General features: G+C 33.0%; 1 protein-coding gene and 2 pseudogenes across 1 annotated transcript; 1 reads left to right on the top strand and 2 right to left on the bottom strand.

Annotated features, from left to right (window-relative positions):
- The first annotated feature begins 407 nt into the window (after window positions 1–407).
- LOC131625888 (paired amphipathic helix protein Sin3-like 4) lies at window positions 408–866 on the top strand. The gene has a single exon (XM_058896722.1). It carries the CDS (start codon window positions 408–410, stop codon window positions 864–866), a length of 459 nt encoding a protein of 152 aa, XP_058752705.1.
- Window positions 867–5,511: 4,645 nt separating this feature from the next.
- LOC131625870 (uncharacterized) lies at window positions 5,512–10,967 on the bottom strand (annotated as a pseudogene).
- A 2,973-nt stretch (window positions 10,968–13,940) lies between these two features.
- LOC131625887 (WAT1-related protein At1g25270-like) lies at window positions 13,941–16,084 on the bottom strand (annotated as a pseudogene).
- Window positions 16,085–16,605: the final 521 nt, after the last annotated feature.

Genomic DNA, 16,605 nt, shown 5'->3' with positions numbered 1-16,605 from the left:
AGAATTGATACAAAGTTGTTAGATTAATGGTGTGTTTGGATCGGTGGTTGTCAGATTTGATTCTATCAGAATTGAGTTTGGTAGAATTGATTTTATCATAATTGAGTTTAGAAGAATTGATTTATGTTTGGATACATTTATGTAAAAGTGAGTTGAACAATAAATTATAGTGTAAAAATCATCCAGAATCAATTCTTGAGGCAGAAGCTACAAATTCTAGCTTAAGTAGAATCAATTCTGGAGACAGAATCAACTCTACTTTTACCTAACCAAACATCTTAAAATTATCCAGAATCAATTCTACTCTTGTATAATTGCTTTTGACCTTTTCAAAAGCCAAACCATGCACTAAAAGTGCATCAATTGTTTAAAGGCATAAAGATTTAATTTTGAGGTTCAACACCTCTATGCCATCTCAATATGTAATCAAACTTCCACTAGATCATGATGATAAACAACAACAATATTGTCGATTAGAGAAAGAAGATCCATTAGGTTTTCTCACAGAAGTAGGAGATATGTTTCAAGGTAAGAATAAGGGAAAGTATGATGAGTTTTTAGGAATTATGAAGGATTTCAAGGCTAACAGAATTGATACAAGTGTTGTTATGGAGAGAGTGAAGGAGCTGTTTAAAGGGCATATAACTTTGATTTTGGGGTTTTATGAGTTCTTGCCGGAGGAATACCATAGATTAGAGGAAGAACATGCCTTAGCTTTTGTCAAGAAAGTAGGAGATGTGTTTCAAGGTGAGAATAGGGAAAAATATGATGAGTTTTTAGAAATTTTTAAGGATTTCAAGGCTCGGAGAATCTATAAAATAAGAAAACAAGTGTACCTGGTTAAGACTCATTTGCCATTTGCTTAAAAAATTCCACCTATTTCTTTTGGGGGCAAAATGTGTCTAAATAATACTTTTTGTGACTAAATTCTGACTTTGGCTTCAATCTAACTAATTGTCTCATCTGTGTATCTCTCTATTGGCCAATGTATGTACTATTTGTCCTTTTATTTCTAATGTAATTGAACCAAATAAGCGACTATCCTCTTCCAAACAGAATTTGTACCCATTTACACTTTTTCCTTACTCCCAATGTTGCTTTCCAATCACAATCCCATCTGCACTCTATCGTTTTTCTCCCTCTTCCTCTACCATCACTCACCATTCTTTCAACCTACTTCTTTCAAAACCTTGCTAACCATTCAACCATTTTTTGACAATACAACCTCCTCTTCCACCGAATCTGTAGCTATCGTTTAAACCCTAACTTTAGGCAAGACAATGGCACGACCTTTGGAAAAAATCTCTGATGTTAACGATGAAAAGGAAATTTGGATAGTTGCTGTTAAAATACATCACAAATGGAGTGTCATCTCGAACAACAAGGAACATTTTGAAATGGTTGTTTATGATTATGAGGTTAGTTTCAACATTAACTCCTGAAAAGTTGTTTTTATCAGTCTTGCACTGTTGATTTAGTTTAGTAAGAAATGGTTTTTATTTTTTTCGTTGTTGAAGGTTAAACATGACTTAACATTTTAACGATTTTCATTGAATCTTTTCGTTTTTTTACGATAACCATTATTTATGTTGTTTTCGTTGAATCTGTTCGTTTTGTTACAATAACCATGGTTTATTATATTTTCTGATTTTTTATATTTTGATACAGTATGTTTTGGTTTTGAAAGGTTAATATTTGGTTGTAGGGAGGTGATTAAGAGGAAGATTTTGTATTGATGGAGTATATTTTATGATTTATGATATTTGACTGTAGGTTATATTTTGTGATTTATTATATATTGATGGATTTTGTTTGTATTACCTATGTAGGGAAGTGATATACATGCTATCGTGCCTCCCATGTATAGGCAGAGTTTTGATTCGCTCTTAATTCCACGTTACAATCTTTAGTATTTTTTTTATTTCTGTTCAATAATATACAATTCGCTTAAACAAATTTAATATGCCAGATTACATTCATGCTACATTTTTAGCTTATACTATTTTGTTACTTTATATAAACAGACAACTAATTATTACAGGCTCACATTTTGCTGCTTATTGATAGTTCCGTATCACCTATCCTTTGTAAAGACTCCTTATGACTATTCAACAAAGATATTCATAAAATAATTTGTTTATGTTTAGTTATATCCCAACACTTTCTTCAATCAACTTATGCCAAAATATTTATACCAAAAAATACTACCACATAAATAACAACATTATAACTCTTATAAAATTATTACTCCAGTACTATATCATATATATTTAACCAACAACCATTAATATAATATTACTAATATTTTTACCAATACCAAAGTACAGTTACGTTCGAGTTTAGTTTTCCATAAATATAACCACTAAACGTACTACCCTTCCACATAAATACTTCAGTTACAATCACATACACTTTAACTTCACTTTTATCACATCACTTTTATCATTATTTATTACGTACTTATTATCATCTTTATCTTACATGTATCCAAACTTTACCTGCTATCACAGTACTAATAACAGACAAACAATAAATATCTAACTAACAAATAGTAAGTCTATGTTTTACCTTTCTTTGGCAATGGAACTTGGTCCTTTCTGATTCTTTTTGCTCTTCTTTCGCTTATCACATTCTTTGCCATCCTTCTCTTCCTTGCATCCAGAAGAACAACAGTAAACTATAATTTATAAACATTGTAACTATTAACACGGAACTTATATTATTATGTATTACCTACTTATTATCACCTTTATCTTACATGCATCCAAACGTTACCTGCCATCACATTTCAATGACAGACAAACAATAAATATCTAACTAACAAATATTATGTCTATGTTTTACCTTTCTTTGGCAATGGAACTTGGTCCTTCCTGATTCTTTTTTATCTTCTTTCGCTTATGGCATTCTTTGTCATCCTTCTCTTCCCTGCATCCAGAAGAACAACAGTAAACTATAATTTATAAACATTGTAACTATTAACACAGAACTTATATTATTATGTATTACCTACTTATTATCACCTTTATCTTACATGCATCCAAACATTACCTGCTATAACATTTCTAATAACAGACAAACAATAAATGTCTAACTAACATATATTATGTCTATGTTTTACCTTTCTGAATCTGAAGATAATACAATCACATGACATTGTGCTTCTCTTCTCGACATTCTTTTCCTTTCCCCGACACCAACCACAACCTGTTCTTCAGCCTTGCCTTCAGTATTTCCAGAAGGCTTTCCGCCCAGACGGGATTTGCTTGATTTCCATGTTGTCTTCCATTATATTGAAGTGCGTCGTTTCTCAAGAGCTGCCATCATAAACCTAAATTTACTTTCGCGTTCCCAAAGGCATCCCTTCCACTTTCTGCGGTTACACCTTTCCCAAACTTTCCTCCATTGACCTGCAACACTCACCAACTGCAACACTCGGCGAATCTCAACCTCCCTCTTCAGTTTTTCCCAATTGTTCTCTATTCCAAGTTGCTTTTTGGTTCTAAAATTTCAACAACAAAAAGATTACTTTCAGACTACGAGAATGAACATGCAACTCACAAATACATATCTTATACATTTGTTAAAATTTCAACGACAATTACATATCTTACAAACGATAAACACATTCAATATACATGCAACTCACCGATCGGGAATGTTAAATGGCGAAGAGTACGTCATTGCACCGTCCAAGGTTTGTTTGCGCCGTCGACCAACTCCTCCTCTATCAGACGAAACCCTAATGTCGTTTTTGGAACTAATGCTTAGTCACCGAGGAACAAACATTTAAAGCTACTTCTTTTACATGTCTATAACTTGGGCCCATTTCATCTATATTTATCCAAATTCTTTAAGTTGGGCCCATCTTTCTTACTACTTTCTTTGTCATTTTTAACAAAAACATATCCTGGCCCCAACTAATATATCAAATACATCACTAAGTTGGGAAATATCTTTTTTAGTATGTACTTTGTTTTGTCCAGTCAATTGATTCTTACCTTTATATCATTATTGTTTTTGGCCTATTATAATTCCTTTTTTGGTCACATTTTTACTATTATGTTGTACTTATTTTCACTATATATAGATTATAAATAATTGTTTTCTCATTTTTCCTATTTATAACATAATAAATATTCATTCATCCTATTATATTTATTTCTACAAAATTTCTCCACCCTAATATGTTCTTCAAATTATTATTTTTTACTAACACCTCCCTTTTTAGAATTTTGTTAATTACGTTTCTGTATTAAAAAAATTTATTATTAACCAATTATGTTTTTTGTTTTTGGATTTTCATATTTTTACATTTTTTATTCTTATTCAAAACATAACACCAACCGACACCAGAACCCGTGCGGACGTACGGGTTTCCAACTAATTGATGCAAGTGTTGTTGTGAAGGGATTGAAGGAGCTGTTTAAAGGGAATGCAAACTTAATTTTGGAATTCAATGCCTTCTTGCCAAAGAATTATCGAATCACGCTTCCACTTCAGTTTCACACTGGTTAGTACTTGAAATGTGTTGATTATTTTTTATGCTGTTTTTTTTGCTATAATATGCCATAAACTTAGTTATCTAGCTGTTCCAACTTTGCTATAATATGTTGATAATGTTTAACTTATTTATGCAGTTTTTTGCTATAATATGATCTGCAGTAAACTTAGCTATTTAGTTATATTAAGTGTCTTTATTTTATATCGGTACGTCTTTGTCGTATTGAGAGAAACGAGTGTAATGAACTCTTAACTTAGGGACTAAATTGACGGTGTTTTGCATGATTAAGAGATTAAGTTGCGACATTTCGCACTTGTAGAGTATGCCTTATAGTTAACGGCTAGGTTAAGTGAGGGGTTTGAGAGAGAAGATGGAGAGAAGCTAGGTTCGTGCTTTCCAAGTGTCTGGGTCTCAAATGAGAGAACAGATTCAGATTCTTTGAGTTTAAATAGTTTGAATGAGCTTTGCAATGGGTGCAAGAGTTGGAGGGAAATTCATAAAATTTATTGGAGAAATTTCATGGCATCCCAAGAACCATTACTTATTCAAAAGTCTTCCTATGATAAGAAATCTTTTTCCTTCCTGAGCATACATGATCAAAGAGTTTATCACTCAAAGACAATCGATCGTTTCTGGAACTTGGCCTATTCCGAGTCTTCTAGCGGATATTTGATCATGACAACCAACAATAATTCATTTATACTAATGAATCCATTTACAAGAAAAAAAGGTGGAAATCAACACAAAAGCCTTTAAAGTCGAGTTTTCTGTTTTTGCTTACCATGTCTTACTTGCTTTCGGCAAAGGCTCGGAGGAATTTGTTTTAGTGGCTTTATGTACAAGTTCCAACAGTTTACATGTCTATCAATCTCGAAACTCTGATTGGATTACTTTCTCGACGAAGGGAAAACCATGGAAGGTTGTTGACTTTGTTGTTTTGCATAATACTATATATCTAGAGCTAGAGACTACACTAATAGAGATAAAAAATGTTTAATACACAACCATTGTCTCATCTCAATTCTATATATAATGCTAAGTGTTTCTGCAACATTAAAAATGATAAAGTTTAGGAACTTTATGCTCTAATTAAAATTGACTAACTCAATCCCAGTCAAAGGAAGCCCATCATGAAGTTGAAGAACCACATCACCAACAACCTATAGTAAAACAAAGTCAAGAACAATATCAGATTCACAGTATTTTTGTTCCCGCAAAAAATTCAATGGTAAAATACGATTTTTTTACACACAAGCAGAATAATTTTTTTACGGATCCACACGCACCTTAGCCATGGATCTATATGAATGTTCTGTAATGCCTGCAATATGAGGAGTCATGATAACATTCTTAAATTTCAATATGAGGATCAAATGGCTCCGTCCATGCAACATCGGTGCCTAACTCTCCTAAGTGACCGGATTCAAGGTGTTCGACCACAGCCTCATAGTCTAAAAGACGACCTCTAGCAACATTCACCAGAAGGGCACCCTGAAATATTTAGTATACTTGTTTAACAAGAAACCTGACCGAAAAAAGTGAAGTAAATTCAAGGAGTTAATTTGAGATGGTAAACAGACCTTTTTCATAGAAGATATGAAGTTATTGTTTATAATACCAGCCTGAAAAAACATCGTATCCGAGTAAATACGTATACGTGACAAAATTTCCAGCACCATCAAATTGTAATGAAAAAACAAATATGCAACCAAACTAGCTATAGAAGTAATAGAAGAACAATGTTGGAAAAGGTTTAACCGTTTCACTGTTTAAGATTAAGCAGCAAACAACAATGTCAGCTTTCGCCGCAAAATCATAGATATCTTCAGAAGTACCCTTCTCATCAACATCATCTTCAACAAATAATATAGAGCTCGGTAAGAAATATGATAGAGATAGAGATATGGATGACGAGGTGGGCTTTAACTATGGACCTAAGCCAAAAGTCTGGAGGGTTTATACTAGAAGAAGTGGTAAAGGAATAAAAGAATAGAATAATTATAGGATTCTGTTACTATAATTATGGGAGTTTTGTTATTATAGGAGTTTGTTATTATTTATAGGAGTCTGTTCCTATAAAATAGGAATAAGCTTAGGGCTATAAAAGAGGGTAGAAATAAGGGATTTAGGATACTACTTAGGTTTTGAAAATCACCGTCTTGGTGAGGGGAGCACGGCGTGCTTAGGGGCTGATAGATATTCTCTATCAGTTTGTTATGTTCATCACTGCTAGTTTTCTATAATTGACATTCTTTTAATTCTTCTATTCATATTTTCATTGTTCATTCCTATATTCAAATAAGAACCCATCAATTGGTCCGACCTACCGGATTCGAAAACCCTACCAACAGAGATTGTAGATGCCAAGGCAACCTAAGATGGGAGACCGGGTTGAAGCTTTGGAGAAACAGATGGAGAATGTAACAACGACTCTGCAGGGGCTGATTCTGCAGATGCAACAACAGAGTGTGCTATTAACTGAATTAAGCAAACAGACTGGTAAGACAACACTGGAAGCAGAGACAGTTGTTGGTGATTCATCACAGAGCGAATCGCGTCTTGCGGGGAAGAAGGTGAAACTTCCCTTGTTCGAAGGGGGTGATCCGGTGGCGTGGATCACACGAGCTGAAATTTACTTCGATGTTCAGAATACATCGGATGCGATGCGAGTGAAATTGGCTCGACTGAGCATGGAAGGTACAACAATCCATTGGTTCAACTTACTCATGGAAACAGAAGACGATCTGTCCTGGGAGAAATTGAAGAAATCGTTGATCGCGCGTTACGGCGGTCGCCGATTAGAAAATCCATTTGAGGAGCTATCCACCTTGCGTCAAACTGGCAGCGTGGAAGAATATGTTGAGGCGTTTGAGTTACTGTCATCACAAGTGGGGACATTGCCCGACGAGCAATATTTGGGGTATTTCATGAGTGGGTTGAAACCTCCAATTAGAAGGCGTGTTCACACTCTGAATCCTGTGACACGGATGCAGATAATGCGAATTGCTAAAGATGTAGAGAATGAATTGAATGAGGAAGACGAAGACGGAGAAAGAAGTTACAGGAAGAAGCAAGAAGTGGACCGCTTGGGTCGTGGTGAGTGGGCTGGGGCTACAAACAAAAATAGAAGTGGGTATAACTTGTCTAACAAGGATTTAACCCGAGTGTCTCAATCGGGTGGATCCACCCCGAATCAAAATACAGGTTCCACTGGGTATAATCAAAGTTACAATTCCTCGATGCTTTCCACAGGTCGAAAAGGCGATTCCGACCACCGTCTGAGTTCTTCGGAGCGATGGAAGGGTGTGAAGAGTCTCCACAATGAAGAGATGGCTGAACGAAGAGCAAAGGGACTTTGTTTTAAGTGTGGAGGTAAATTCCACCCAACCCTTCACAAGTGCCCTGAGAAGAGTTTAAGAGTATTGATTCTGGGTGAAGGGGAAAGTGTGAACGAAGATGGGGAGATTATATCCATGGAAGTTAATGAAATTGAGGAGGAAGAGGCAGAAGCTGAATGTAAAGTGATGGGAGTTTTAGGGAGCATGGGGGAGTATCACACTATGAAGATTGGCGGTAAGTTAGAAAGTATTGATGTGGTGGTGTTGGTGGATAGCGGAGCTAGCCACAATTTCATATCCTCCCGAATTACTGCTGCTTTGGGCTTACCTATTACACCCATGGCAGCTAAACAAATTAAATTGGGAGATGGTCACAATGTGGTTTCACAGGGAGTGTGTGAAGGAGTTAAATTGAAACTGGGTCTTATAGAGGTGGTGGTGGATGCTTTAGTGTTAGACTTAGGAGGAATGGATGTGATTTTGGGCGTCTCTTGGTTATGTACTTTGGGTAAAGTGATAATGGATTGGAAGGCCTTGTCCATGCAATTTCAGCATGAAGGAAAATCTGTTGTATTACAAGGTCAAGGAGAACTTCCTAAAGAACTGGAGGTTGTTGATACTGATGACATCTATCCTGACAAAGTGTTGGCTACAAGGATCACAGTACAGGCAGGTGTGACTGTTCCGCAGAGTCTTATTAAGTGGAAGAATAAGTCTTTGGATGATGTTACTTGGGAAGATGATGCTTATCTGAGGGGACAATTTCCTGAATTTAGCCTTGAGGACAAGGCTAGTTTTAAGGAGGGAGGTGTTGATAGAGATATGGATGATGAGGTGGGCTTTAACTATGGACCTAAGCCAAAAGTCTGGAGGGTTTATACTAGAAGAAGTGGTAAAGGAATAAAAGAATAGAATAACTATAGGATTCTGTTACTATAATTATGGGAGTTTTGTTATTATAGGAGTTTGTTATTATTTATAGGAGTCTGTTCCTATAAAATAGGAATAAGCTTAGGGCTATAAAAGAGGGTAGAAATAAGGGATTTAGGATACTACTTAGGTTTTGAAAATCACCGTCTTGGTGAGGGGAGCACGGCGTGCTTAGGGGCTGATAGATATTCTCTATCAGTTTGTTATGTTCATCACTGCTAGTTTTCTATAATTGACATTCTTTTAATTCTTCTATTCATATTTTCATTGTTCATTCCTATATTCAAATAAGAACCCATCAAAATAGAACAACAAACTAATGTTATTGAAATGTAATAATCGACGATGATAGGGAAGGAAAATACTTCTGAATTCGCTAGATGAAGCCCAGCTTCGCTTTGTAGCAATAACTTTTACACCAAATGGTTTCAATCGCAGTGCTAAATCCATTCCAATGTTCCCGAAGCCCAAAATGAATATCTACATTATCATGACAAAGTAGCAAGGGATGCAGAATACTATTTGCTTTCCAAACAGATTCAGTATTCTCACCGTTTTCCTGAATATAGTATCGGTGATAGGCTCTCCAAGCTTTCTTTGTTGTATGGAAATCTACAGTTCATTCTGCACAGACGAATTTGTTTTTTTATAAATAAATTAACATTCTACGCAAATATTTGTATGTAAGTTTCACATAGTGCATAGAGTAAGAAAGTTGAAACTCCAGCACAAAAAACCGTAGCATGGTAGATTTGTTGCGGACATCTTAGAGGTTACTTGTATAACAAGTAAACTCTCGAAACTACTAACTCTCATGCTTAACAGGACCAATCTCGTGTCGCTTCATTTGAAAAGAGTGAAGGGACACTTTTGTTGCTAAACTGAAGTTACTATACTTGCTTACGGAGGAGGCCCGGCATTAGATATATGGCCATTTCAGCGCACGAAGCTGAATTTCCAGTTACATCACCAGGAATCCTAGCAACTTTGATTCCATGCTTTGTTGCAGCATCGATATCAACGCCTAGGAGAAAAATTAACAATTGATTAAAAGAGATAAGAACGAAACTTTCTGAAGTTCATCAATAAAAGCTCAACTCAGAATATTATGATACCTTCTAGCCCAACACCGTACTGCATTATAAGCTGCATCTGAACTGCTCGTGAAATTACGTTTGAATCTAGCTTCATACTTTTTACGACACAAGCATGATAGTTGCCAATAGCCTTCGGAACTTCTTCCAAAGGTAGAACATCGACCTGAAAATGCAATAGATAACTTATTCGTATAAACTAAAATTAATTGGAATTTTTCTCGCATTGAAATACAAAGGTGGTATAAAGCTAGAACGATCTAGGACTGGATTGGCTTAAACTATATCGAATTGTAGACAGTAGAATCATAGAACTTTCGCTTGAATTCAAATACATTGTCAAAATAAGAATCTGATTGCCTCTGGTTCATGTCCTTTTACTTTGTAATTCTATAAATTTCTTCTGTCCACAAGGCCATGGAGCCTTGGTATTTGAAATTCAAACGAGAGATCAGTAAAACCTAGTCAAGGAAAATTTTACCGATGGCGGAGAGCCGAAATTCCACAATAAAGCGCGAAATATGGTGTTGTTGCGCCACCCTCTTTCACATAATTGGCCAATGCAGAAAGCCTAAAACCCGCCATCTATATCACGCCATGGCCAATATTTGACAACACTAGTCAAAGAACGTTCCGGTCAAGAATAGAACTCGGGTGTTCCCAATCGATTTGGCCTTGAAACATCATCAACATATCAAAAAACAGATAAAAAAAATCAACTAGACTATAATCGATTCAGCCTTAAAACATCATCAACATATCAAAAAACATATAAAAAAATCAAGTAAACTATAATCGATTCGGCCTTCAGTTATCATCAAGATATCAAAAAACAGATAAAAACTCAACTAGACTATAATCGATTCGGCCTTAAAACATCATCAACACATCAAAAAAAAAAAGAGAAGCTGAAACAAAACAAAAACAGTAACAATATACTTATATTGATCTAACAGAAATGTACCTTTATAGATGAATGATTCTGCAAATATTCCGCTGTGTATTGATTAGAAGCTGGAAAATGATATCCACAAAACAAAACACGAGTCATTTTTTTCTCAACATCCTTTATCATCTTCTCATTTTCCTCCATCAGTTTTCTCCTACACAACAATATTGAAATTATCTACGAGGTACGAGGCACATACTCTGACACGGACACCGCGGCAGACACAGACCGTGTGAAAATACTGTTTATACTTAAAAGTTACAAATTCTAACTTCAAGTAAATCAATTCTACTTGATAGCAATCAAACAAACATGTTAAAATCAATTCGGGATGCTCTAATTAGATCAATTGTGTGAGTGAAATCACTTAAAACTATCATTGGTTCATTCATCTTCATCCATTCAAGCAAGAGTGTGTGAATATATATATAAGAATATTCATTTGAAATTGAAATTGAAATTTAAAACATTCTAACAAGAACAAGAACAAAACATTAAAAAAACTGTAATATAGAGTAGCAAAAGAAAACAGCGGTAAGTACTTAAAAACAGCGGCAACAGTAATAGTCATGTGATCCATCAAACAAACTTCATTGTTCTGTGTAATATATTCATCTGTATGAAACGTGTCTTCTAGCCTTCTTTTTTGCCGCAACCTGAGGATATATTGATTGTCAATTAAACCGAAAAGTGTATTCAATTAGCAACTGTTCGTAATCATCACCAAAATTTGAATTTCTCCATCCTAGAAATAATGACAGAAAGCAGTTTGGGCCTCGGGAGATAGGATATCGTGAAGAAGCTTGTAAATTTTAACAGCAGGTTCTAAGGCAGGCGCTGCACGATCAGATGCTGGTCTGAAAACTTCGATGATACCAGATAAAGATGATTCATAGAGTGACTTGGAAAAATTTACAAAAATAGAGGACATTAATCAATCTTAAGTAACATTAGAGGAATCTTTGGATTGACTTATTATTTGAGATAACTTGCCGGCACAAGTACTTATGGCATGTCCATAAGTTGTTTTCTGATTATTTCACTAAAATCTCTGGGATAGCTTATACTAAAACAGTTTGACTTTATTTTTGTTACAGAAATAGATTATACTTAAGCACCTATACAATAAGCGCTTAATTAAGCTGTCTACCTAAACAGGACATATATCAACTTTCAGCAGATCCAGGATGCAACTTAATGGCATCTTCTTCAGCTAAGCTTTTCAGTCTTAAAGAACACGAGAATGTCTCTGATGATAAACCCACACAGAAAATAAAATTGAATGAAATAAGATGAAGCTAAAGCCAAAACAAGTGAAATTATAATACCGAACCTACCTAGGTACTTTAGATGACCCAAATCTCATTTTCACATACCTTGCACAACATCATAGGATGATGAACTGCTCCGCGAAGTTGTTACACCAACTCTCAAGAGTCCTGAGACTTGCTGTATATAGCGAGTGCTAGCATGCACATATGCCAAGCTTTTGTGAGTGAAGGAGCCATTAGCAGGCAAATGTGGTACAAAGCAAACTTTCCTAAAAGCAAACTGAAAAGTGAAGAATGTCTCCGAAGACTCACTATGGAGAAGTTAAATAATTTGAATAGTAAACAATAACACGAGATTATACCTTGCACCTTCATCTTGCCAATAAGTATTTTTGGTTTAGGTACAACACCCTCACTGGAAAGCTCAGCATTGCATTTCACCAATAATTCCTCTTCGGGTTGAAGTAGAACTTGTCGCAATCTACATATTAAAACTAATTGATTACATCATTACTTGAAAGAGAATAGAGTAGTGATGGAAGAATATGGAGTCTTAACTCGATTTTTTGGTTTTTCAGAAAAAAAACTTAATTTTTTGTTTTTCTGGAAAAAAAACTCGACTTTTTTGTTTTTTCGAAAAAACTCGATTTTTTCGTTTTTCTTATAAAATTCGATTTTTTGTTATTCTGGAAAAAAAACTCGACTTTTCGTTTTTCCGAAAAAAACTCGACTTTTCATTTTACCGAAAAAAACTCGATTTTTTATTTTTCCGAATAAACTCGATTTTTTGTTTTTTCGAATAACCTCGATTTTTTGAAAAAACTCGATTTATTCGTTTTTCTAACAAAAACTTGACTTTTCGTTTTTCGAAAAAAGCTCGATTTTTTGTTTTTCCGAAAAAACTTAACTTTTTTCGTTTTCCGATAAAACACGTTTTTTGTTTTTTTTTTCAAAAAACTCGATTTTTTGGTTTTTCTGAAAAATACTCGACTTTATCGTTTTTCCGAAGAAACTCGATTTTTTTGTTTTCCAAAAAAACTTGACTTTTTCGTTTATAAAAGAAACTTGATTTTTCGTTTTTTTTTCGAAAAAGTCGATTTTTCCAAAAAAACTTGATTTTAATTGACTTAATTCAAGTTTTAAGTTTTAATTGATTTTAATTGACAATTAAAATATAAAACAACATTGACTTAATTCAAACAATATCAAAAATACAACAAGTTTTAAGTTTCAAAACAATATTTTAATTGTTAACCTAATATAAAAGAAAGAAGAATTTTATTTAAATGGGCCCATTTAGGGCCTGTGTTCGGGTAGCCCGCAGCCCAGTCAGAGCTGGACCTAGGTAGTAAAATAAGAGCCCATTTAAATATGAGTATTTTGGACCCGGCCCTAAAAAGCCAGAGACTCGCATGAGCCGGTCCGTTTATGGTCGGGTAGTCCATATTGACAGCTCTATGTGAAATGAATCTATAAAGAATAGTATATCTTTACTTCTAGTTTTTAATTATTAATAATTTATTATTTTTTATTAAAGAAATATAGAAATAAAATAGTTTTTGGGCTAATAAATAATTATATATTTCGTTGGCTGTTTATATAAAAACTGTAAAGTAGTTAAAGTAATATATGGATCTTTTATTTTAAATTAAAAAAATTTGCTTAACTTATAATAATAGATAATTTATTAGTTCACCATGATACATCAATAAATATAGTTCAATATCTTAACCTTCACCTATAAATAAACACGATATCCTCATACAATTCAAATCACAATCCAAATGTGTTGATATCACAACAAGTAAACATTGTCTTTGATATAAACAATTATTAATTAGTAATGGCTGAACTCTAGGAGCTTTGGATGACTCTATCATGGGAAACAGACATGGAAATAACAACATGCTCATCATTTTTAAACATTCTTGTAATTTTTAATATCTCCATTTTCTTTTTCATTTCTTTGCTTTGACCCCAAAGTACCGCGTAGAGACTGCAAATAATCACCAATGCTCCAAGCAAGCTATGAAATTAATTTTCATATTGTTAATTGTTAATATACTGATGGTTGAAAAACAAATTAAAAAACATGAATTGATAGAAGTTTATCGGGTGAACTGAGATTTATAATATACCTTCTCAAATATAATTTCTCGTTCAATATCAAATAAGAAGCTATAACTACAAGTAAGAGTTGAAAAGGACTGAAAAGAGACGTAAATACAGAGCCCCTCTTCTTTATGCACCAGGCCATAGCAATAACAACTAATCCAGACGCCACAATTCCCTGCATTAATATTCACTCACATTTAAAAATTCCCTTTTAATTTACTCCCTCTAATCCTATTTATAAACAAAAATTTACTTTTCAAATTCATTGAATAACTAATGTATTATATATATAGGGGACGTATCATATGAGAATGTCATTTTTATGTTAGAACATGAGAATGAATATGAAATATTAAATTTTAAAATAAATAGTAGAGATTATGTGTCATTCTTTTTTTTTCTCTCTCCTCCATCATTTATTTTAATAATGGAGGAGAGAGAAAAAAATAATGACACATAATCTCCTCCATTTATTTTAAAATCTAATGGTTCAGATTCATTCTCATGATCTCACATAAAAATGACATTCTCATATGATATGTCCTCTAAATACGTCCAAATATATTAGTTATCCAATGTATATAAACTAAAATTTTCTTACAAATAGGACCAGAGAGATAATACTAAATTACTACTAGCATACCGAAAAAACAACAGTGAGAACCCTGAGGTTGTTCTCTAGCTTCCATTGGCTCCAGTCTTTTTCAACAATGAGCGCAATAATAGTTGCTTGAATGGCTCCCATTATGGATATTAAAGCTGCACTTGAGCGAGGACTTGAGTATTCCTCATTCAACTTAGCCTGTGTCATGTAAAAGAGAATGGTAACAACAATCACATAAAACCATTGATGCATAAAGACAGCTGCTTGTGTGTACATCAATGAATGAATGAATGAATAAACTAACCTGAATAATATACCACAAAGAATAAGAGCAGCTACTTGCTATTGCACATGAAATACCCAACACTTTTTTACGAAGGTCAGTATGGTGAGATGTCATTTGCTCATTTTTGTTGTGATGTGGATGTAAAAGGTTGATATTGGAAGACAAAATATGAATTTCTACACCTTTAAAAAATATTATCAACATTGCACCACTAAATCCCATTATTGTTCCAATCACTTTCGCCTTTCCTTCCACAACCTTCAAATTGAATTTATCCATTCTATGAAAACCAAAACGTAAAATAAATTAATGTATTTTAATTAAAAAAAATTGATTTACAAGACATATTTGTGGTGTATAAAAACTATGTCATTGTTGCTTGAAAAAATCCAATAATGACCAAATAATAGTGAATTATAAAAATTAAAAGTATAAGATAAGGTGGTTACCCAAAACATACAGCCATGATGAAAGTAATGGATGGAATTAGGTTAACAACGACCAACATAAATGTTGCTGACGTCAAAGCCAGACCCTCAAGATAAAGATTTAGGTACAAACTTCCCCTAAAATATTACATATCAATGTAAAGTTAAGCATTGATAATATAAATAATTGAAGAAAATACTTGTATAATATGTCACATACCCAAACAATCCACATAAAAATGTCTTAAAAATCACACTCCAAGTAATATTTTCCCTATTCTTCCTGTAAAAAAGGCCAAATTATTCAAGCTTAGTTGTGTTCATTTCTCTTGTTCAATTTCTAATAATAATAGTAAAGTGGTAAAAGTAACCTATCATAAATAAGAGCAATTGGGATAGTGAAAGCAGATGCAAAAATGAGGCGATATGCTGCGGCTACTCTCATGCTCATTCCATCATTTATTGCTAGCTTGTATATTATAGCCATCGCTCCAAATGCAATTTGTACAAACACCATTAGCACTTCTGATTTTATCCTTTGTCATATACTACTTATGTCTCTCATCTTCACTATTAATGTTGTTTGTGTTTTATTGAGAACGTGGTGTTGTACAAAATATTACTCAAAAACAATACATTATATATATATATATATATATATATATATATATATATATATATATATATATATATATATATATATATATATATATATATATATATATATATTAATTGTATATATTTAATATATATATATATATATATATAAAATATATATATATATATATATATATATATATATATATATATATATATATATATATATATTAATTGTATATATGTTATATATATATATATATATATATATATATATATATATATATATATATATATATATATATATATATATATATATATATATATATATATATATATATATATATATATATATTAATTGTATATATGTTATATATATATATATATATATATATATATATATATATATATATATATATATATATATATATATATATATATATATATATATATATATATATATATATATATATATATATATATATATAT

This window comes from Vicia villosa, unplaced genomic scaffold (genome assembly GCF_029867415.1).
Source record: "Vicia villosa cultivar HV-30 ecotype Madison, WI unplaced genomic scaffold, Vvil1.0 ctg.000248F_1_1, whole genome shotgun sequence".
Lineage (NCBI taxonomy): Eukaryota > Viridiplantae > Streptophyta > Magnoliopsida > Fabales > Fabaceae > Vicia > Vicia villosa.
This window is presented reverse-complemented; position numbering and strand designations above follow the sequence as displayed.